Source organism: Sander lucioperca, chromosome 12 (genome assembly GCF_008315115.2).
Source record: "Sander lucioperca isolate FBNREF2018 chromosome 12, SLUC_FBN_1.2, whole genome shotgun sequence".
Lineage (NCBI taxonomy): Eukaryota > Metazoa > Chordata > Actinopteri > Perciformes > Percidae > Sander > Sander lucioperca.
Genome location: NC_050184.1, coordinates 33,047,542 through 33,072,921, shown reverse-complemented (window position 1 = coordinate 33,072,921; position 25,380 = coordinate 33,047,542). Strand labels below are relative to the sequence as shown.

Sequence of the window (25,380 nt, the reverse complement as noted above, 5' to 3'; positions counted from 1 at the left end):
AGGAGCTCATAGTCCGCTTCCAGCTGATCAGAGCTGCTGTGTGTAGCCAATGCTTTCTGTTGATTACATCCAATACAGTGCTCCTCTGATTTCCTTTTAAGCGAGAAGCAGTGCTACTTGTTTTTCGTGGAAAAGCCACTTGCACATAATGTGGATGCCGTTATTTCAATGTGTAGTATACATGTCACATTACGGCACAGCTGACATGACAGAGAAATCAACACATCCGCATCAATAACCGCCGTAGCCACAATAAAAGGACCACAAGAGTAGCTACAAAGGCTAGTGTAATGAGTCCTTTTCCCCTATCTGCGTCTAGGATGCTGATGAAGGGAAAGGAAAGGAGACTGGACTTGTCATTTCCCTGTCGGGCCCTCGGGAGCCAGGTGTCTCTCTTTAATGGAGGCATGTGGAGACTAACGTAGGTTAATGAGCTATGCAGGCCCCAAAGGAGATAAGCATTATAGGGCTATATGAGATCCCATCTCATCCCTTCATCCCTCCATTTGTATCAGACCCTGGGAGAGAAAGGAGGAACAAAGGAGAACGTGGTGGAGAGGAAGTCGAGGTTGCCGAGAGACTGGGAGAGAACAGAGAGAGTGTGAAGCGATAGAAAAGAGACGACAAAGAGAGACAGAAAGAAAGGCAGCCCTTTAAAACAATTAAGGGTTTGGATGAGATTCACTCAGAAAAGGTTCCTCTGCCAAGCAAGGCCCAAATGTGGCAGTAAAGGAAAAGCTTAGCGAGAGCGGGCCTAATCAGAAACAGATTCTCTACGACAACAAACCAAACCACACACACACACACACACACACACACACACACACAGGGAAGTCGACACTTTTCATATTAAAGCTCAGCAGGGAGTGAAAAAAAGCCTGTGGAAACATCAAATTGTAATGAGTAACAGGCTCAGTGAGTGCATACGGGATAGTGAGGAAGAGACAGAAAGACAGAGAGCTGTAATGATGACGGAGGGAAGAGCGCTTTTACATATAATGTAAGCCCGAACCGCAGATGTCCTTTGAGCCTGTGTTAAGAGCGTTTGTTGTGGAGTTGTACTGTATGGCTTTACTGCGTTCCTCTTTTTGTCTCGCTCTCAGATGTGGCTTAGTCTATTGTTTGGCTGTCTGTGGCTGCATCGCTGTATAAGCTATGAACTTAGAGCAAGCAACCATCTGAGCATGCTGCGTCTTTGTCCCCCAGCGTAAATGTGTGCTCTGCTAAGACGCTGCCAAAAAGACGAGAGAAGCGCGAGCATGTTTGTGTGCTTGGTGTTGAGGTGGTTAGAAATAGACAATACCGACAGATGAGAGAGGTGCGGCAGAGAACAGGACGGAGGAAAGAAATACAAGGAAAAGAGGAAGGATAAAGGGGAGGGAGATGAGAAGATGTGTTGGGGAGATACGCGAGGAAATGGAGGTGAGAGGAGATACAGTAAAGCTGCAAGAAGAGCAGAAGGAGAGAGAGAAGAGAGGAGGTGTGACAAGGTTTGTGCCCAGGAGCAGAGAGCATAGTAAGGTTTGTGGCACAGCCGATGGAGAGGCAGCCTCACATTCCAGGCTTGAGCCTGTGTAAACCCTGTCTGTTACTGCAGATCTGATATGGAAATAAGAGGCCAGATGGGGGCTTCCACTGGCCTTATAAGGGATTGTGGCTTGGCCTGGATGGCTCAAGGGTGAGAAGCCATGGAGAATGAAAGAGAGAGAGAGAGAGAGAGAGAAAGAGAGAGAGAAGGGCAGAGGCAGGAGCAGAGAACAAGCATTTGAGAAAAATAACATAAGACGTCCAGAGACAAAGATGCCGAAAAGTGTATAAGGAGGGAAGAGAGAGAAGAAGAGATATAGAGGATAGATTAAGACAGCAGCCGAGAATGAGAGGAAGAAAGAGAATAGAAACAGACAATCAAACCAAGACGCTGCCTTTCTGATAATATTTTTGATTTTCTCCTCCTCTAATGCTCTTTCAATGATCTCAGGTTTTTGAAGGGTGGATCCATCAGGGCCCCGAGAACAGAAACAATTTCCTCCTCGTCACACAATAGCAAACTTAACAATAGAACCCAGCTCAACTGGATTGGTACAATTCATCCTGCTAGCATTGTTTCAGTCGGAGTCCCATAGGTCCACTTTATTGCAGGATTTTTTCTCTCTACTGCCAGAAAGAATAACGTCGCCCTTGAGAAAGACTACAGATGCAGAAAAGCAAAACTCAATGAACAAAAGCAAGGATGTTAAAAGCCAAGGCTGTACTGATCACAGATGAATTTGATAAAATCCATGTTCCGTCATCATCTATTTTATAATACTAAAGCTCGACAACAACAACTATGTTGGTACAGTATATCCCTTCACTGTATTTCCTTTGTTCTGCAGTGTGCTTAGTACTAACAGCATTTCCTAGTCAAGATGTTCAGACAGTGGGAGCCAACAACCTGCTGAGAAACCTGATCAGCCACACTAATCTGATCAGCTGCACTTTGTTCAAGTGTGTCTTATTTAAAGAGGACAGCACTCCCAGCATGGCGTAACCCAAACACCGTCCTATCCCCTTTCAGCCGAGGATCCTGGGGAGCCGACACAGTCATCTGATCCTCCACACCTTCCCATCCAACCGCCCCCACCTCCAATCCAGCTCGCAGCCTAAACCTTACCTACCTGCACCCAAATTTTCACCCAAACGCAACAATCTGGGCTTGTTAGGGTGAAAACGCATGACACAAGTTTTTCCCGTTTCCTAATCAGTTGGAAGGCAAAAGCCCCCTTTCTACCCAGTATGTGTATGTGTGTGTGTGTGTGTGTGTGTGTGTGTGTGTGTGTGTGTGTGTGTGTGTGTGATGAAAGAATCTTGAAATAGAGTGAAACACGTAGTGTCTTTTGAATGTATGATCAAGGGAGTTTCGCACACCTCCCTCATACAAATAAGTGAGTAAAATTTGTATGTGCACCACACCAAAGTATACTAAGCCCATGTGTGCATGTAATAAAACACACGGTACACAAACCGGCGGCTGCATAAATTGTGTGCACGCTTTTAAAAAGTTAAAGAGATTCATTACACACTAAAGGCACAATACCTTCGGGGTGAAACATGCAAATTCGCCCTCTAAACTCCAAATTTAAGCGACCCAGGACTAACCTAAAAGTGGTTTATCTGTTTTTCTGCTAACTCATTACCACAGTCAGCTAATATAGGCCAAACCTGCACGCACTCAAACACCAGACACACCTCCTCTATAATGCATACCCCCCACTGAGCCAACAGCTGCTTCCAGCGGCACCAAACTGTGGCTGTGGCATACACCAAAACACTTAACTATGACTGACGGTAACACGTTATTCCCCACAGAAACGTTTAACTGCCCTTTTAAAACCGGAGTAAAAAAAGGAGGAATGTTGATGGTTTGCCGCTGTGTTGTGATTCCATCAAATCATCACCTCTCCGCCTCGACTGCTAATCCAATCCGACACAGCGCGCCCATGTCACCAAGCGTGGAGATGGCTCGGCCCTGCCTTCGGCCCTGCCTTCGGCCCTGACCTTTACCTTTAGTCAAGTTACCAGAGGCCCAGATAATGTTTTCCCAACCGCTAACCATTAGGGTTTAATGAGTAACAGCGGTGGCTGAGCTGACCTGTGGCTGAAAGAGGCCTCCAGCTCCGGCTCTGTTCGCTGATATCGTGACCTCGTTGATGCCCTCTCGGTGGCCTGGCATTGGCTTTCTTCTGCTGCACTGTTCACAAACGCACACATGCCCATGCTATTTTCCTCCTCTCCCTCGGTTATTCACTCGCAACCAGTGTTGGGGAGTAACTAGTTACATGTAACGGCGTTACACAATTTAATTACAAAATAAAGGTAACAGTAACTCGTTACAGTTACTGGGGGAAACTTTTTTTTTTTATTAAATTACAGTTACCTATGAAAATGTTCATGATTACACTGGGGGTTACATGTGAATATTTTCTGCGAAAAGCTAGGCTATATGCTGAATGATATTCATTTTGTTGCTTTTGCATGTTTTTTATGTGCACAGTGTCTTCTTCAGGAGTTTGACAGTAGCCGGTGTTGAGTACTGCTGTAAGGTTAAAACTGCCAGGTTTAAATATATGAAAACAGTTGAGAACATTCATTAGAAATTTAGAAAAGTAATCGCAATGTAATTAAATGTAACAAGTAACGTTACTTTGATAAAGTAATTGAAATAGTTACACTACCATTACACTTTAAATGGGGTAACTTGTAATCACATTTCCAAAGTAACCGTCCCGACACTGTTTGTAACTCGGCACTTCTGCTCTTTTTCTGTGATACAGAATTTGTCAAGCTATCCACCCACACATTCTGACATATCACATTTACATGGACTCTATTTTTTTCCCTGTTCTGTATCTCAATTCAAACAATATCTGGTGTCTGTGGCCTCTAACACACTGTCCTCCTCTATCTGTCAAAGTTTCAATCTCACCAGTCAATGTGTGGTGTGTAATGGCATTATATGGCCGTGACATTGTGCTTTATAGCACTGCTAGGGGCAGCAGTGGCTCAGTCTGTAGAGACTTGGCTCTGGAATTGAAGGGTCGGCGGTTCAAGTCCCCGACCGGAGCGTGGACTGGTAGATGGAGAGGTGCCAGTTCACCTCCTGGGCACTGCTGAGGTGCCTTTGAGCAAGGATGCTCAGGACGCCTTTATTGGCAGCCCCCTCACTCTCTGCCATATCTCCATCAATGCATTTATAGGGCACGTGTGTGTATTTCAAGCCTGTGTGTAATGTGTAACTCCAACAGTGTGTGAAAACATGTAATTTCCCCCCCTGGGGATCAATAAAGAAGCATGTCTTCTTATGTTCTCTGGAAGGAACATGCTGAAAGTGAGCTACAACCTTCCTCATTGATATTCAGGGAGTAGAACGTGAATGGTAAATGAGTATTTACTGTATGTTCTACATGGATAAAGATATATGTATAGAAATACCATTGAACACAACACACTGTACACTGTGTTACAAGCTATGCAGAAGGAACTGTCCAATCCCATTAATACTCTAGCCATCCTTGCTGGCCGGCTGTGCTATTAAGAGGGAGTCTAGGCTGACAGCTCTGTTTCATGACAGCATGAGGCCAAGACCTGACACGCAGCTGTCAAGAGAATGAGATGCCCCATGCGTGTGTATGTGTGTATTAAAGGCGCAGAAGTGAAGTGCAGGTAAAGGCTGAGTGAGCCGAGATTACCAGTGGCTTGAAATATTATCACATGCTATTAGCACTGTATCACTGTTCATTAGGCTGATGGCTAGCCGGAGTTACTTGACAGCCCTGCGGTAAGAGCGCGAGAGATGGAGACAGTGAGAAAGACATAAGTAGATAAAGTGTTGTACCGAAGAAATGTTGAAGGGAAATTGGAGCAAGAGGAAAATCGGGGGAAATGATGAAGGCCTGCTTGTCTCATGCTTCACTGTCAGAGATTCAACATCCAGGGTTTCAGAGGTAAACAAGAGTATCTCTAGTATCAGGATAGATGTGGTATTTAATGCCCCACCATGAAAGGAACATGGCCTATTACTACAATTCCTAATTCTAATTGCCATAACATCCATAATACATGATGAACCAGATGACTGCACGGTGTCAAAAAGCATGTATCAAAGAAATGATTTGTGTAGAGCCTGTAAAAGCTTCCTGTAAACATTGTATGATCACAGAAATGCATTAAACAAGGCTGTCACCCAGACAAGCTTAACTCTAAGGGCCCTGATAACTGCCGCTGTCTTGTATGAAGTAGGAGACAGAGGAGCAGTAAAGCTGTCTCACTATCAGACAGAAACATTAGTCGCTGTCACACTCAGTTTGCCTTCGCACAGACAACAGTTTAGTATATCATCAAAGCCAAAACAATTCTTTTTTTTCGGAGATCTATGGTGCTGTTCAACTTGAGAGACACTTGAAATTGAGGCACACATTTGCAAAGTAGATGAGAGGAATGCTGTTTTGGTTGCTTGAGTAATCTAGAATCATTATGCACGCTATCAAGCACTATAAACAATGCTTGCTTTTCGTTTTGTTTTTTTTCTTTTCGTAACTGCCTCTAATGAGGATGATCGTTACGATGCATGTAAAGCAGGGACAATTCAGCAAGAACTTCAAAAAGATTCCCCTCTGATTCCCTCTGTTGTGAGCCACTGTTCAAGTTTCTGTGCGAGTTTACAAAGTAATAGTTTGCTCTCGCTCCCCTTCTGTCCTTCCTATTCCCCTTTTATCTAATTTTGGACCACTCTTAGAGCCAGCAGTAATGAATTGGCTAATCACAGTTATCTGGTCTATTCAAGTGCTTTGTAAAGCAAATCAATAAAGCTTGGAACTGAGCCAGCCATCCACTTTGAGAGACGTTGCTCGCTAATCTATTTCTGTTGTCTTTTTTCTGTCCTAGAGATGTTTACGCTGTCTCTGTCTGTCCATTTTCTCTCTCTGTGTACTTTTAGCAAGGTCAGCAGGGAAAGTGAAGAAGAAAAAAACTAATATTCCATGCCAGCTGGCAACTCAGAGGACAAAAGTCAAGCACTGAGTACTTAAAGTTCATTTGACAGAGAGAGACATTTTCTCTTTGATTGCTAGAACCGTTGGAAGTCATTGGAGCTCTGAGACTTATACCTCGGGCAAGAAAAAATAACAAGGTCTACACTAGATTAGTGTAGAGCACGATTCTGTTTCCACAGTAACAGATCAATAACAGCGACGCAACAACTGATAAGAATTTCTATGAATTTCAAATGTTCTCCCTGTGGTGCCTACATTGGCTGCAGACTAAACAGGAATATTGATAGGCTTTGAGGCCCTGCCTCCCAACACAGATCCCTTGCATAATGTCTTGGACATATCTATTGCACATAAAGTATTCGATTGCCAGGATGTGTGGGCTAGAAATATCATATTCATAAGAATATGAATAAGAAACATTTAGGAACATTCAGCCTTATTTGCCCTTGTTTAATCTTTCTGCCCAACCAGGAAGACATGGATCTGGGTAAGTCAGCCACGTTTGATGTGGCTTCCCAATCCTAATGACGCTACTGCTCCCAACATTGGTAAAAACCACACAATCCACAGCCATAGTATGACTCCCAGGCTCTGTATGCGAGCAACAGTGTAAAAGCAGAGCCGAGATCTACGTCTTCTTTCCCCTTCAAGGCCCCAAGTACTTACAAACATGAGAAAATGTTCACAGCCAAGGTAAATAATGCTGCCATTAACCTAATTTGTAGCCCAATCAACAAGAGAATATGTTGAAAAAAAAAAACTGGATTACATCAATGCTCTTTCTACACACAGTCTCTGGTGAAAAGTGGCGCCAACAACAATGGGTTAATTAATCTCGCTCATGAAGTCCAATTATGGGAATCACTCCACAGGGTAATTTGTTTCCTTTAAAAAAAAGAGACGCTAATGCCAATAACAAATCTAATAAATAAGCTAAGAACAAAAACTGTGATCGTGGCGATACATTAATAAATAACTAGTGCACAACATATTTATGCACATATGGGATTTTGTCTTTGCGTCTTTTGGGATTTGGCTACGGTGGCATGGATGCATACTGCTGAATATCGGCTGAATTAAAGTATGTATGTATGTATGTATGAGTGTTTGTCTGCTGTTGTTGTTGTTGTTGTTGTTGTTGTTGTTGTTGAGACAATGAAAACACCTTCGGCAGAGAAAAGAGCAAACAATTAGAGGAAGAGAATGGAGAGGCGGACAGATTAATGAGATCACTGCAGGTTAGGTTGTATCACTGGAACAGTCTGAGCAGGGGAAGAGAAGGAGAAAAAGACAGAGAGAAAGAGTGAGGGACTGAGACAGAGAAAGGGAGAGGAAGAAAGAGAGGAATGCGAAGGGCATAAGAAAAGAGAAAGAAAATGAGAGGGGGCAGCCGGTTGTCTGACCAAACTACGTTTAACTCACTGCTATGGCAAGACAGAGAGAATGAGAGAGAGAGAGAGAGAGAGAGAGAGAGAGAGAGAGAGAGAGAGAGAGAGAGAGAGAGAGAGCGAGAGAGACGAAGAAGGAAAAGCAGATATAAGGCTTGGATGAATGGAACGGCAGGGGCTCTCAGCTTTCCCTTTAGCCTTTTAACAGTGAAGTGTTTAGAGAAGCCTGGACCAGGTCTGACAGAGAGAAAGGCTTGTACTCTAAAAGACAGCCATGAAAGACACAGCCTGCTGCTGCAGCTTGGGACTGCCGCCGGCCGTCTCTTTCTCTGGCACCGGGTTCAGAACTGAGCAGGAGGGAGTCAAGTGGAGGCCAGGTTCCCAAAAGGTCAAACAGACATCCTTCCAACTCAACGAACAAGCTAGTCATTAGCAAGACTATAGACGGTTATGGTAATTAAACACATACGGCAACCACCTCCACACACAAGCACACACAGCCCACACCCATACATACATTTATACCAGGGCTGCACAATAAATCTTTTTTTTTTATTTATTTTTTTTTTTTTTACATCGTCATTGCGATATTAAACTGCGCAATAAACACATGGCGAAAGGCTGCGACATATCGCGAAAGAAACTCCGAGATTTTTAGTTAGTTAGTTGAAAGTAGAGTATCAGTAGAAATCTGCACTTTAACATGTAACTATCATTCTTCGTTTATAATGGTGCCTTTTTGTGTTCAGTTTAATATTCAATTTGTACAATCAAAGAATGTTGGAAATGATTTCCTTTCAGGGTTTTTTTTAATTCAACAAGCTGTTTTGTCACATTTTAGCAGAATACTGAAAGCAGCCGATCTGAGTACACTTCAATATCTTTTTTTTTAAGATTATTTTTTGGCCATTTTTAGGCCTTTATTGACAGGACAGCTGAAGAAATGAAAGGGGAGAGAGAGAGAGGGAGTCGAGCCAGGGTCCGCTGCGTCGAGGAGAAAACCTCTATATGTGGGCGCCCGCTCTACCAACTGAGCTATCCGGGCACCCTCAATATCTGATTATTAATCACAAGGACTGTCGTTATTGGGATATTCAACAACGTTATTGCATATTTTCCTCATATCATGCAGCCCTAATTTATACACACTGCCCCAAACAGTCATTCTGCCGGACGAAGAAGGCCACAGTAATGTGCATTGCCTCAATGAATCATAATGTATACTATGGAAAAAATTTTTACACAGATAAGACGGAGGACTGAAAGCCTCATGCTCTACTGAAGTTCCTCATTGATGTTCAGTAGAGTTCAGACCGCCAGCTGACTATGCAGCACTATGGTCATCCTGTCTTTCAGAATCAAAATCAGAATCAGAAAGGGTTTCATTGCCAAGTATGTTTTTTAACACATACAAGGAATTTGTTTTGGTGTTGTTGGTGCACGTCACACATTCTCTAAATGGAATATTAAACAATATAAGTATAGGTATAAACAATATAAGTATAAGTATATGTACACAGTATGTATTAAATTAAAAATAAAGATAGAAATAAAAAGAGCATTACAGCAGAGAGAGTACAGTGGCCTGAAGAGCCAGGGGTGGAGAGTCAGGGTGGTTTCCGGGCCTTGTTAATAAGGCTAGTGGCGGATGGGGAAAAAACTGGTCATGTGGCGTGAGGTTTTGGTCCTGATGGACTCAATGATGGCTGTGTAAAAGTGCACCATCATTGTCTTTGGCAGGTTGAATTTCTTCAGCTGCCGCAGGAAGTACATCCTTTTCTGTAGAGGTTAGGAGTTACGGTTGACAGTCTCTCTGCGAGCACCCAAAAGACACCTTGAGGCCCTGAGGTAATACCAAGTGTATCTCTATTTTGCATTTCACCAAATAGTGCTGATTTTACTGTAGGACATTTGATTCAGCCATTATGAGAAAGTCCTCCAAGTTGTGTTGGAAGAGAAAAATGTTGTTTAACTAGCAAAAGTACTTTCTGCAGGCTATGCTTGGCTGCTGCCGGTGGACAAACTGAGTTTGTATTGTTCAGTTCAACGTGATTAAAAAGGTTGCAGGCAATCTAGCAGGGAGAGTCCTGAACATGGCTATAATAGATACATATTGGCAGCTCTCATTCCAGCTAAAATGCTCCTTATGTCTCTGTGCCACTTGTCAATTTGTTATTTTGCTATTAAGTTCGAAATGTTAGTCGCCTGCTTCGTAAACAGGTGCATTGAGTAAGATGATTTTCATTGAATTTTAAACAAGGTTTAACAAAGGGATGCAATTATTTGTTCTGTGTGGGGTTAATTGGACCTCACCATTCAATCTGAAACAAAGTGATGCTATGACTATTATACTAGGCATTCAGTGAGAAATAACTATTTATGAGTACGATGATTGGAAACAAATTCTACCTGGTGGCAATTGCCACAGGTAGACAACGCTTTTTACTTGTAATTGTATTTCTTTTCATGTCGGCTCAAGGTTAATGCAAGTCATGCAGTGACAATGGAGATGTTTAATAAAGCTATTAAAATGCTTAATTATTTGTGCTTTGTGTTTATTTGCGATTCCACATGTAAGCACCAATGAGCAACTAGAAACAAACACTGAAAGCTGTTAATAAAGTGAAATAAACGGGATTCATGTTCATATCATACTTCATTTATCATAGTAGTGAATATGTGTGCATGTCAATGTGGATGGTGTTGAGGATGCAGATGACAGGACACAGGATGGGCTTCTGTTCAGTTGTTGCTATAGAGACATCATCTTCAATGCTAGTTAGAGCTCTCTCTCTCTCTCTCTCTCTCTCTCTCTCTCTCTCTCTCTCTCTCTCTCTCTCTCTCCCTCTCTCTCTCTCTCTCTCTCCCCCTCTCTCTCTCTCTCTCTCTCCCCACCTGTCCACCTGTCCACCTCTCTCTTCCTCTCTATCCCAATTTCTTCCTCCATTACCAGGTTGATAGTCTGGATCAACAAGTACATTTCCAGGATAATTGCCTGACAGCACTTTCCGCTGTCTGCGTGTTGTTGTTCTCAAACTTTGTTCGCTTAGGGAAACAACAACAAACTTCGAGCTAGCAGGCTACACGCTGAAAAGGGCAAGTTATGAAGACCACTTGGATCGTGCAACAAGGCAGGCCTGCTTGGTTCTTTCGTGGGAATGATTGTAAAGATTTACAAAGAATATGTTTACGGCATTTACTCTCTAACTGGGAAGATACACTGGACAGAGCAAATGATGGTACTTCATTTAATATTGTATGTGGCGTTTTCTTTTGCGGGGTGCAAACATTCCACCAAAACAAGTTCCTTCCAGAGACTATTTTGCAGAGCCACTGTCGCTGCGTCCGGGGCTTAGCGTCACCCAAAACGATTGTGATTGGTTTAAAGAAATGCAAACAACCCAGAGCGTTTTGTTCTCTTATTCCAGAATGCATCTGTGGTGTAGCCAGACCTTACTCTGCAGTGCGTGTGGAGATAGGTCTGGCAATGCGAGACTACCAAGTTGGCAATCCAGGTGGGCTCCAGCAAATACGGAGCCCAAGGGTTAGATAACAGAGTGACAACAACTCTGCTTAGATCCCTCGCTTCCACATCAAAATCTAGGCCAGGCTACGCCAAAGCAGGACCCGGACAAGGGTAGCAGGTGAGCAGCCTCCAGGTTGACAGGCAACAGGCTGGCAAGGTTCTCAGATCAAATTCCCTGTGAAGGCGACGGATCCAAGTACTAACTCTCTGAGGCTCATTGGGGCTGAACACAGCATTGAGGGGTGAAGGAGGGGTTTACCACTTGTCCACCAGGGCCCCGTAGGAGCAGCTGCCTGCATTTACAAGCCTTTTTAAGTCCCTGACACTTTATGCCCTATGATCAGCTGCTACCCCCAGCAGTACACAATGTCTGCACATCACACACATCCTTGCTGCTATTTGCGCCAGTGCAGTCAGACATGCACCCTCTGCCACGTTAACCAGTTCAACAGGACTTGTCCAATTAAACACCTGAACCACCCTTTCAAGTTGCCGCCTTCAGCTGCCAGGGGCATCATCCAAACCAATTCCTGATTACTCATCAGTGCATGATGAGAAGAATTAATTAGGCCAAAAGCAGCACATCATGGTTGAAGGCTTGAGGGATAAAGAGCCAGAAGACATTTTTTCCATTCATGGTTTACTGCTGACACAACCCAGCACTAATCAACCGCTGACTTACATTCAATGCTCACATCCACCGCCATGATTTATGGTTGAATAAAGAAAACTAAGCACGCAGCGCAGGTCAAATACTGAGGAAAAACTAGCCTGAAACTGCAGAAAAAAAGGCTATTTCTTCTAAATAGATATATTTTCATGTCAAGGCTTCATGACTCAAATATATTTATATAATTTAATAAATAAGCCTATATAGACCTGAGTAACTCTGCTGCATGTAGAACACAGGAGAGGATGCCTTCTGGGAATGTATCCCTGTGGTCTCAGGTTGAGCAGCACTTAACCCCTGCTGCTCTGTATGAGAGAACTGAGATGGAGGATGTTTATTCTCACTGTCTGCGAATTGTGTCTGATGAACAGGGGAATCATAATAAATGTGCCTCTACTGAGCTTGCTTTAACCTCCCCATTCATCTATTGCTGGGATATCTTTTAACATCCAATTTAACATGTGCAGCCGTGCCCTCTATCTCCATCTATATCAAAGGCAGTGCTCCCCGCAGCTCCTCTCCGCCTTAATGCTGTCGTTGCTTCCCACCAATCCCAGTCCTCATGTGGGATATGTCTGCTTAAACCCAAAATGAACCACACACAGCCAATTCCAATTTAGATGATGCAATTCTTGGGTAATGTGTATCCAGAAGAAACTGCATAGCAGATCGCCTATCTCTACAGTCTGACTCGCCGAGCCCTGTAGCGGTCTTTTGGTCTCCGGGTACATACGAGCGATAATGTAGATGATGGAGCCTGGTGAGCGTCAATGTAAATCCAGATCTAGAATTTAAATAGGAAATTAACTCATGGGCAGGACTACGAGCTCACTGGACTATCATCTGGTGTTAGCTTCGGGAATGATTGGGAACTGGTTTCACTGTTGCTAGAAAAAGCGCACAAAGCAATATTGATTGCCCCCTAGCAGCTTTCTGCTGAGGTGAACATCTACTGCCCTCCACAATCAATCATCGCCTCCAGCGGTGCCACCCAGAAGTCCACAACCAGTTTCTGAAAGCCTCATGACACTCAGGCTACACATTTAACACATTGCTATTGTATGGTAGTACTAGTGTTCACTCATGGTTGGGAATGAAAAACCTCCACTTTCAGGAAATATAGATTTGTTTGTTTGATCCTATACGACAGTAAAATGTAAGCACTTCTCGCGGTGAGTGCTAATATACCCTTTGAGGCTCACATCTGTAGTGTTATTGTTTTCTACGATATATGCATTCTCCTCATCTTAGTGTTTGCTTACTCCCCCACCCTCTTAACCCCTCTTCCTCAATCAATCTCCTTGAAAAAGCCAGCCAGAGGCAGTGGCATCCGCCAACACTATCCCTCCTGCTTTGCCATGCTCCAGCAAAGCCCAGGAAACAGCAGCATATACAGACGCCGGTCTGCGGGGAGAACGAGAGGCTGGTGGTGTTGGGGGGGGATTAGGAGCAGCATTGAATGGGGAAGCGGGAGATGGAGGGCAGGGGAGGGGGGATTCTTTGGGAAGGGAGCCAATCCAATTACAGGCAGCGGTGCAGCCCTGGTTTCTTTGGCGGCACTAAATTCACATTTCAACAGTCTCTTCTTCCCTCCCCCAGTACCTTCTCTTTCTATCTCGGCGTCTTCCTGCTACTTTTTTTCTTATTTTTTTCTCATCATGGCTCACACTCACACCCTCTAACCGTGCATCGCCACACACTCTCCCTCCCCTTCAGCATCCTAACCCAGTCTACACGTAACTCTTATCAGACTTGTGCAGAGCAGCTGCAGCCAGGGCTCATCAGGTCACCCTGTCCCTCTGCCCTCCCTGCAACACCTGGGGGAGTGAATGGATAACACTCTCAATGTAAACACATGCATATTTCAGGGAGACCAAAACGCACACGCACACCTTAACAATTGACAGTGGGCAAAGCAGTCCTCTTCCTACCACCACTACCATGCAGCGTTATTGATTATTCATTATCTTTCGCCACGCTGCTGAACACCCCTACAGTGGGTAGGCTAATTGTGGCCCTTCTCTCTTTCATGCCCATTAGGTGGACAGTCAGTGCTCGTTGCTTGCTAATCAAGACCAGTTCTTGTCCAATAACGTACCTGCATGCAAATCTTTGCTCATCTAATCGCATGATTTCAAACAAATTGGGTTCAGATAAAGTCCACTCAGCAGCACTGTTCCACTAAAATACACACTTACCAAAAACAGAGGTTAAAAACCTTGAATCCAAATGGTCTCGCTGAGAGAAATAATCAATGTTTCATTACTCTTAACATTAATGATTGCTTTCTCTCATACCTTTCAATATACAACCTGTTGAGAGATAATGTCCATGGCACCTTTTGCTGGTGTATAATCAAGGTATTCAGAATACTTCTATTTGAAGTAAAAGTCCTGCATTTTCATATCTACCCCATAGTGATCCAAGTGCTCTTTTGTGGTCTTTTTCGGTTACAAGGTTTTTCCTGCCGGTGTATAAGTGCCTTGGTACATGTTATGTGTAGTGATGTCTGTGTATATACTGTATGTCTGAAATTGTGTTCATTGCTGCTCTGCTTTCTTGTTATACGTTGCCAAAAATGCCATGTGATTTCTGCTGCAACCTAATTTCCCAATTGACAATAAATCCGATGATACTCATTACTGGGAAGTTACTGCTAATGTGTTTTGCTAGTACAAGCTGTATTACAACCTTAACTCTGTGGTTGAGTTCTTCCACTCCAGTTTTTCTGCTCTGTCCACAGACCCTGGTACCCATTCTCTAGGTGCCCTTCTTATACCCTGGTTAATTCCTCTCCCATGTTAGCGTTACTGTGGTTACAGTCATGCCCCTCTGAGGAGTACACAGCAGCACGCAAGGCTACTTTGCATGGATTTTCATACAGGGAGCAGGAGACAGAGACAGAGGACTGGGGGAAGGCAAGCGGCAGTGTGGCAGGAAGCGAGGAGATAAAAACAATATGCAAGCAACTGCAACACAGTGGGGAAAACACTCTTTTCTGTCTCATCTAATTTAACCAAGAAGAAAAATGTGCTAAATTATTTAACCGCTCAAACAGGGGATTACATCCAATGAATATTCTCTCCACCACAGCCTGATTGGTATTGATTTATTATGAATAGATGGAGACCAAAATAACTCAAACCAGTCCAGTTTGTTTTACGTTGCCATGCTTGAAATAAGAAAGAACTTGACAAAAAAAAGGGGGTTTCTGAACGGTTTTAAAAAACGTTCTTCCTTTTTTCAATTTCTTCCTCTGAGCTGCACGCAGCTGTTGTCGTAGGGGGGAGGGACGGCTGTATAAGCCAGTTATGGCCATGTGGCACACTCCTGCTGTCATTCAAACAGGCAGCCCCATGGACGGAGGAGCCAAGGGGAACACTGACAAGTCCTTCAAAACCGCTGGCTAAATGTAATCTAGAAAGCACCATCAGTATGCACGACAAACAACTATGGTGACACAATGCAGCTGCACAAAAACACATTATGTACATTAAAACGGGGCATTAACATTACATTGCTTTAACATTCGACAAATAGTCTCAGCATCGGTGCCAAAACAAGTGCAACAGCTGTGCTAAATTATTCAGCAAAACGTAGACATTTCGGATTGACAATCTCACTCCTCATATTACCCTGAATCCAGCATAGCGCTCACTTTCCTCACCATTCAATCCTGTCAGTGAGCAACCTCATCTAAAACTTTTTTTTGCTGTGTCCGGGGTGCAAAATCTATCATTATTAACTGGCCAGCAGCCCTTAACCCTCTGTGGCGTCTGTATTCTCTAACCAAGACTAGGAGGTTTAGTGCATGGGCCTGCTCTCTCTTTTGCCTCTCAGTGAGCCACAGGCAGAAAGGTGCCTATTAAAATTAATGGGCCAGTGCAGGTTATTCAACACTGCGACACTGGAGCTCACTTAACAAGGAACTGGTAATGACCACTAGAGCTAGCCATCGCCATTATGCCTCTCCGACGCTTTGACAGCAGGCATTAAATATTAAGGCAATACGTTTCCCTGTGACCATGATCCATCTGTACGGAAATAGGACCACTTCACAGTGTCTGTACCCCATGGACCACCAGACAGTGTCTTTATGTATCACAGTGATGAGCAGGGAGCAGAAGTCCCCTACAACAGGCATTTAACTGCCGGGTGGGAAGACGGAAAAGAAGCTGGTACTCACCTTCTTCAGGCGTCCACTCTTGGTGCCCACAAAGGCTACACAGTAGCCATTGTAGACATAGGAGGTGACAGAAGTCATGCGGTCGCGTGTCTCGGTGTACAGAGTGTGACCGGTCACCAGCTGAGAACCACCGAGTGGCTGGTTGATGTCCAGACCACAGAAAGAGTCGTCAATGGGCACCGGCTGCAGACAGAGAGGAGAACAGGGGTCAGCAACCTTTACTATCAAAAGAGCCATTTTTGGCAAAAACTTTTTTTTTTTTTTTTTAAATCTGTCTGGAGCCACAAAAAAATATTTGAGCCTTATAACGAAGATAACACAGTGTATTAAGTCTATAGCCTATCAACAATACTCATATTTCTTAATGAGCATTCATTAATATAGTGATGTTTGTTCCCATTTTTATGGCACTGTCTTTGAGGATAGGCGCTGGGCCGTAGTGGTATGCACGATTTAGTTGAATGAAATGTTATGGAAATTGATTATGTAAAAATCACTTTAGGCCTTCAACAATGTTGTTGAAAAGGTTAAAAAATAACCGTTACTCATTTCCATATACATTTTTTTTGTTGAAGCTATAGGGAGCCACTGGAGAGGGGCAAAGGAGCCACAGGATGCAGACCCCTGTTATAGAAGTATGAATGAAGGACAAGAGATAAACTGGAATGCAGAAAAGCATTGTAAGAAAAGAAAAAAAGGTGATCATGACTGTGAGACAAATGTGTCACATTAAAGATAGAAACTCTCGACATTAAATGAACTGTATGAGGGGGAGCGACAAAAATACCTCAGCGGAGACAGAGAATAAGAGAATAAGACATTAGGAGAGTGGCGAGGCTGAGGCGCAGAACATTATGAAAGAAGACAGCTCGGTAAGGAGGGAAGATGAAGGTGACAGAGTGGGCCAGAAGGAGAGAGCGATGGTCAAAGTTCTTGGAAACAGTGGCAGTGTCAGAGAGTGTCTGAGACGGACGAGGGGTTGAGAGAGGTGAGCCTGAGAGAGAGAGAGAGAGAGCGACAGAGAGAGAGAGGGAGGGAGGGAGATCAGAGCAAGGTGGAGGTGTGCAGGGAAGTATCCCAGCCAGACAAGCGCTTGCCTTTCTGTTTCCACTTGGCAGACATGTTTCAGCTCCGCCTGACTGAGCTCCACCTTGCTCTCACCGTGGCTCATTACCCTGGCCTATCATCACACCTTTGCAGGAAGACACATGCTGCATGATAACTATGTGCTCCGGCAAACACACTGCGTAATAACCATGCAACTCTGAGATATGCATCTAAGCCAAGAGGCTGCAATGAACTGTATTTACCCATTCATTAGAAAATAATCACTATCATAAAGTCTCATTAAGTTTGACTTCAGTTGGAAAATTTGGGTGTGATTACACTGTATATTGTACAAGAATTGCTCAGTGTGAAGACTTAACTCTGTAGTCCTGTAGTCCAGTGGTTCCCAACCTTTTTTGGTCTGATGTACCCTCACGGCCCAGTCCGATGAACTCACCTACTGTACCCCTTTATCATTTCCCAATGTGTTCCAAATGTATAACACTATTTATTATATAAAAGTGGATATTGTTTTGGATAGGGATATCATTTTTCATACTATTTTCATAAAAAGGTCAATATTTAGATTGGTTTAGTCAGCAAGCATACTACTACTACTACTAATACTACTACTACTACTACTACTTGGAGTGAAGCTGAATATTTCAACTATTAATCCATCACTTTTAGCCTACCATTTTAGCTGCTTTAAGCTAACTATTTAAACTGTTTATCCATTACTTTTAGCTATTTATTTCTACCATTGATTCATTACTTTTAGCTAAATAGTTTAACCGTTAATCCACTACTTTTAGCAACTTCAACCATTCATTCATTGCTTTTAGTTACCTGTTTAAACTTTTGTGCTCGCTTGCCAACCCGTTTTCACGCACTCTTACGTAACTGCAACATGTAGTGTTCACGTGTTACAGCTGATGAGTTCCTTTAATCAAATCATAATTTCAAGTTTTTCTTCACAATCTTTCCACGTACCCCCTGGCAACAGCAGAAGTACCCACTGGGGTACAAGTACCCCTGTTTGGGAATCTATCTCAGATAAGATAGGAGAAGGTGGTGAATGAGGAGCAAGACAGTGGTCTTTCTAGTGTTGAATCAAGTCAGCTGACACAGTCACAGTGCCAGTGGCCTCAAAGTGCCACGTGGAGTAAAGTCAGATGCCCAGACAGGCTAAGGCCAAGCACTCCTCCGATGTATACATCCTATACTCACTTGCTCACAAACTCTATCTTATTCTCCCTCTGAATTTATATCCCCATCTTTCCAACCCCAACTCATTATTTCTCTATCTGCCACCTATATCTATCTCTCTCTATCTGTCTCCGTCTCTGTCCATGTCAGAGTGGTACAGGCAGGCTATGTTGAGTGACATTTCCCACTCTGGGAGGCAGCTCCTAGCCTCTCACTACACACACCATGGCTGTAAAACCTCTCAGTACTACGCAGACTTTTATGAGCGGAGCAAAGGCAATAATGCTGACAAGGAACGATCGCCTCCGCTCTCATAGTCACGCCCGCAACGTTATGGCATTTCCTTGTATTTCCTTTGCCCACAATAGCACAGAGTGCTATGGGGTACTCCACTGCAGTATTCAAATTGGGAGGAATCATGTAAGCTTACTTCATTCTTTTCTCTCATGGTTCTAAAATCAAATGTACTGCATACAATTTAAACATATGCTGATTAGACATGGACACAAAGAATGAATCAGATGGGAAAGCTAGCAGATATGTTGAGAAACAGCCGTGAGTTCCAGACTTTGGCTTATCAATAGCTGCTGCCTCGAATGCATGCAGCTATTCCACATTATGGTCTTTGGGGATCCAGACCTTTTGGTTCTGATTACATCTAGATTGTTTAGATGATGTATGCTTAGCAGACTTGGCTGCCAAGCCTGATCCCCCTGGATTTCATGTGGTTGAGTTTTCTTGTACACCTTCTTGCAGATTTTGTTTTTTTCCTCCTGGCTTTCCTCTGCCTTATCACAAATCTCACCAGCAGTGAATAAATGTAAATTTGCCACGCCTCAAACAGTTTCATACAGATTATGTTGGTTATCTTTAGCAGAGCCGTGGTGAGACAGAAATAGACTGTAACCCTGTGTGATTAATACTTATCGAATGACTCGCAATACGGTAAAATACAATGCTGAGAAAACACTTTGGTCTGCTTCAACAGTTGACTACATAATCATGTGAAACGATGTCACAAAGTGGCGGAATTTGAATGGATGAATTACATGTGACATGATATCTGCTCTCAGAGTTTCCCTCCAAAGGTATATCGGTGATATCAACACTAGTGTTAGTCAGAGAGTGACATACACACACACACACAGACAGCCTGATACAGAAATAATTCCATCATGGCTTCCCTTCCTTGGGAGTGACTACAAAGATGGTGTGAATCTCCAGATGGCAGAAGGGTGGACGGCTGGGTGATAAATCTTTGATTGGCTGCTGTGTCTGAATCCCCTGGCTCAGCCTCAGTTCCATTCCCAGCCTCAGCCTTGGCCTGCATGTAAGCGCACTGCACACACAGTGAAACGTCTGCAAGACGGCAATGAGAATGTAAGCTTTGAGCGCACTGGCTACCTGCTGTTAGCAATGGACCGGAGGAAAGGCACCGGGACGGTAAGTGTAATTTTCTCAGAAACCAAGCAAGGAATTGTTAACAAAAAATACAGTCTCTCGGTATGTGCTAACCTTGATTCACCTCATATTTTAAAGGATCGGAGACACGGGCACTCTAAAAATACCGCACCGCGGGGAATCTGGAACATATTTATTTAAGAAACACAAGATGTGAAACATATGTGCACTTTAAAGCAGCCACACTGCGTGAGTTGGGGGGGATTTAACAGCAAGCAGACAATGTTAGCATGCTTGACATATCCGGTTGTTAAATATAATTTGTGTAGGCTTTAAGAGTTCCTCATCCACTGACATCTATCTGCATAATCCATATTATACTATGGATTTCTTAGGAGCTCATTGAGGATGAGGACGTGGTCTTAAGAACTGTATTTTGCATCGTCTTATCTCTGTGTAGCTTGTGTGTCCTTAGTGTACAATGTGAAAGGAGAGCAGAACGTTATCGGCAGTGCATGCCTATAGAATGGAGTGGGAGGTGCAACTTTGCAGGTAATGGCTGGCAATGAGATGATCACGGATTTTTCTAGGAAACTGGAAAAAAATTCTAATTCTAATTTAAGCTCCCACAGATAGAAAGCCTCCCAACCTGAGCATTGCCATCGCTACATACCACATAACCCAATGTGTGAGACCAAGTCATCACCAGGAGTGTATCGAGACCGAAATAAGACTGAGACTTTGAGGGGTTGAGACCGAGTCAGGACCAGACCAGTGCGAGTCCCACACTGCATGTCACGATAGAATGTGTTAAATACTAACCACAGGCACTCCTCAAAATGATCTGAAAGATCCACATTCCCATAAAGAAGACCCACAGAAAACAAATTAAAGGGGGAACTATGCAGTTTTTTTAGCTTAATTTACCTTAACTGAACAGCTTCGGTGTTATTGGAATGGTTATATGACTTTTTTTCGGGTTGACTGGTGGTCGTCTCGCTTCCCCCTAGCGCCTGTGAGTGTAAAAAACCACCCTTGCAACTTTTGGCCTCAGCGTCAGGAAGTATCGCGTGATATCAGGTCTCGCGATGTAACGAATTGCTTCACGGCACTGCACACATACAGGAACCGGCTAGCTATAAGAACAAGGTAGTGACTGAGTTTTTCACACTATCATTATGGCTGAGCCGGCAAAAAAGAAGCAGAAAGCTAGGAAAGCATTGTCGGAGGAACAGAGAAAGAGGAAACAGCAGACTGACCGAGCGAGGAGTAAGACACGAGTAAACATAGGAGCTGCGTTTTCAGAATGGCGAGAACTGAGACAAACGGAAGCCTGCAAATCCGATGCTGACCTGGCGTTGTTGCTGTTGCACTTGTAAGTATCTTTGGGATAAACTCAGTTTAATCTTTGTATTTCTTGTTATTGTGACCTCAGGATGTTTGCTACTGTCTGTAAAGGTTTTTATAATGAACACTGTCTGTTACGGGCTAACTAGCTAGCTTACTAGCTGTCTACCTCAGTGGACATGGCTCCGTGCGATCGCCGGCTTCTATGAAAACAAATGCACATGACCAGAGGGAGAAGATGGAAGGGGGGAGAGTCGCCAACGAGTTTTTACAACAGTGTTGCCAAACATCTATTCCGAAGCTGTACGGGGAGCTCTATAGAGAAACCTGCGAGCAAAAAGCAAGAAAACAGCGTAGCGCCCCTTTAAGACCCTTCTTTATCCACCCTTTTCTATTGCCATAAGTGTATCATGAGAAATGATAAATCTTTATCTGAGAGACAGAGCAAAAAATACAGTCGATTCCGAGACGAGACCGAGACCTTCAAAAAGTCCTCTTGAGACCAAGACCAATCTTGAGTACTACACCACTGCTACAGTACATACAACCATCTTTCCTTCTTCCGCCTACTCTCCTTCTTCCAACCTCTTCTCCCGCCTTCTCAGCAGAGCTAATAAAACCCAACAGCGCCCGTTCCAGATAATGTCTCCCTCCTCCTGACAATCACCTCTGACATTGTGCTAATGGTGAATGTACTGATTTTAATAAGAGTGGTCAATTGTGTGACCTGGGGGGGGGGATTAGCAACAAAGGAAGCTGATCAGTGGCTCCCATCATAGCGAGGGTAGGGATATCATTAAACCGTCAAAATACATTAAGACCTACCCTTTCATGTTTTCATATCACACACAGACACACACACACACACACACACACACACACACACACACACACACACACACACACACACACACACACACACACACACACACACACACAGTAATGGACTAGTTACACTTACTTACTTACACTTAACTAGTCATTAAGTCTAAAAAAAATCTTAAATTCCTATTAGCAATTACAGAATGAAAGCACAGAGGACTGTAGCCTCCTGGGAATGAGTGGAAATCAAGAAGTTAATTCTACTTAACAACATGCAGCAGAGACATGGCTTTGTATTACTCGCTGTGAAAAGGGGGGGAGAGTGTGTTTATTTGTATTGTGCTCGAGGAGAATATTATCACTTTGATGCTCCTCAGGAAAAATTAGGAATATCTCACATTGAAAAATACTTGAAAGTGGTTGTTCTGTGATAACGGAGCTGCAAAACAATTTGACATAATTACATGTAGTGTGTGAATCATTTGATAACAGAGAGTGTGCTATGCAAGGCAGTCATGAGAATTGCTGTGTTTGTTTTCATTACAGTATACGCCCTCCAAACTTTGAACGCTGTGGTTTCTGGGCTCATTGAGAAGTTTTGGTCATTGGCCCTACTGTTTAAGATCTTATTCTAGGGGGAGGAAATAAGATGTAGCCTAGATGTTGTTTGCACCATTGTGTAATTCTGACCATTAAAAAGTACGGTACATTAATGATTCTTTCATCTCATCATTGGTCGAGGGCTGATTACAAACAACAACAAAGACAACAAATCCTCTACTGCAGAGGTTTTCAACCTTTTTTAAGCCAAGGACCCCTTAACTGAAAGAGAGATGGAGCAGGGACCCCCTACTACATACATTATATAAAATGAAGTTGCATATTAAACTGGGCCTTTATACATCCCCTTTTTGCGTAGAATAGTAAGCTATTCAAATAGCCTAATAGTTGTTGCCATGCTTTTATAAATGATTGTTTTAATGTTAAACATACATGTGACACAGTGAATCCGTAGTATTACCTGTATCTGTGGATGGCCTTAGAGACTACCTTACATATAGGCCAGTAAGCAGTAGGGATTTAAAACAATAATTGGAAGGCCCCCCTGCATTGATTTCAGGACCCCCTAGGGGTTCTGGACCCCCTGTTGAAGATCCCTGCTCTACTGCATTTTCAATGAGATCCTTGTTCACTCTGAATTACAGATGTGCAAGAACGAACTGTGTAAATAATAACATACATTTCTCAATAGGGCTGGGTATCGTCAAAGATTTCCTGAATCAATTTGATTTTGATTCACAAGGTACAGATTCGATACATTTCTGATTAGATTCAATATCGATTAGGATAGGGACGTTTCAGTTGCAATACCAGAACTTTCTGTAAACTGTACAAGCAAGAACCAACCCTCAAATATGTTTTATAATGCATCAGGTTAATGTTTATATTAACCTCAAAAACTTTGTTTTTAAGTACTTTTAACTTATACATCCATGGTGAAAAGGCATATATTTAAAGATCGATTACAGGATTTTATTAACCGATGTCAGATCGCTCAAACAAAAATCGATTTTTAATTGGAGAATCGCTTATTTTAACCCAGTCCTTTTTCTCAATAAGAGCAGCTTTGGGCCGTTTATCATTGTGTACTATAAGGGAAGTGTCTCCACATGCAAAAGGCATATTTCAGTCACAATCGTAAAAAGTGCATGCAGTGTGAATAGTGCATCTGTGTATGTGTGCATGTAAAACCATCAGCATCTAACTCACCGCTTTGGTGCACTGCACATCTTTCCCCAGCAGCCAGTTGAGCTCAAGGTTTCCTTCTCCCTGGTAGCAGGACTGCAGGCGCTCCTTGATTCGTGCATTGATGTCTCGGATGGTGAAGACGCAGAGCGCCGAGTCATCCGGCGGCCGATGGAACTGCTTCTGGCCCTTGGAGAAGATGGTGAAGAGCACGTCATCTTGGGCGCTGATGTTGAGCGAGGCAGCGAGAAAGCGGCCCGGCTTGCCGAGGTAGGCGGCCTGCAGCAGCCGGTACTCGATGCCATTTTTCACACAGCCGACGGGCAGCGAGACATAGGAGTGAAACTTGCGATCATCTTTGCAGAGGCGGACGATGCGAGAGGTGTAGAACAGGTCACTGGTGGATCCGCTCGACGACATGCTGTTCTCCGGCGTCTCGGGCTGCACAGTCAGGAAGTAAACAAAGCTGCCGCTGGCGAAGCCGTAGACATAGTAGATGTCAAAGTGGGAGACCAGTGCCAGCGTGTCTGATGGGATCTTGATGAGGGAGGACACAAAGTCAGTGTGCAATTCGTAGTCAAGCATGGCAGAAGATTCTGGGTCACGGGGCAGCTTTCGACTGGAGATGGTGGGAAAGTAGTCCTGTTTTCCATCCACTGCTGTGCCGATAAACAGGGTGCCATCCTGGCCCTGTGAAGGCACAATGACCCCATACATGGTCCCAGTCTGGTTGACACTGGAGAGGTAGTGCTCTTTCTTGTGGGAGGGCTCCACTAAGATAAAAAGGTCATCCAATCTGAGGAGTTTGCAGACACCCTGGTAGAGGCTGCCACAGGCCAGCAACCGATTTTGGGAATAATCAATGAGGAGAAGCTTGTTGACATTATTGGTAGAGACAAGGGGCTCAGTACAGGGTTGGACAATCAGAGGGGGGTAGCAGGCCTTGTTGTCATCTTCTGGGCCTGTATCATGGGAAACAAGTAGGGTCAGGTTGCCGGAGAGCTTGTACACACGGTTGACTGCTCCAATATACAAAGCCCCTGTGGTTTGGTGAACCGTCAGGTGGTTGAAGACCCAGTCCCGACGTTCAGGGTGGAAACTAGTGAATGTCTGCCCACTGCACAAGGCAGGGATTACTAAGAGCCAAAAGCCTAGCAAAGTAGATATAGCTGCAACTTTAGGGTCAGGTGATGAAGTCCTGCGCATAGCCCGCTGGCCCTCCATGTTTAACGGGCCTGCAAGGAAACTGCAGAGGAATCAGAGAGAATGAATGAGGGGAAGACGGGAGGAGACCTTGGCCTTTTTGTTGTCGAAGGCTAACTTGCAGGTCAAATCTTCACAAGGGTCTTCACATGTTTCTGGAAAAGAAAACAAGAAAGAAAGAGAAACAATGTTAGATATCACAGTATGAATAACACATCCTACAAAGGAAACACGTCTGACCAAATGGAAAACGCTCATCATTAGAAGAGCTTTCACTGTTTGAAAAGATCAAAGTTCATCCTCAG

General features: G+C 43.7%; 1 protein-coding gene across 1 annotated transcript in view; it reads right to left on the bottom strand.

The window, feature by feature from the left end:
• The window catches only part of plxna2 (plexin A2), a 209,552-nt gene that overhangs the window by 150,869 nt on the left and 33,303 nt on the right, over positions 1-25,380 (bottom strand). The window contains exons 2-3 of the mRNA XM_031290478.2: positions 23,897-25,230; positions 16,301-16,483 (exon numbers count right to left, since the gene is read on the bottom strand). Coding sequence (XP_031146338.1) covers positions 16,301-16,483; positions 23,897-25,096 — 1,383 coding nt within the window. The 5' untranslated portion in view covers positions 25,097-25,230. The remainder of the gene's footprint in view (positions 1-16,300; positions 16,484-23,896; positions 25,231-25,380) is intronic.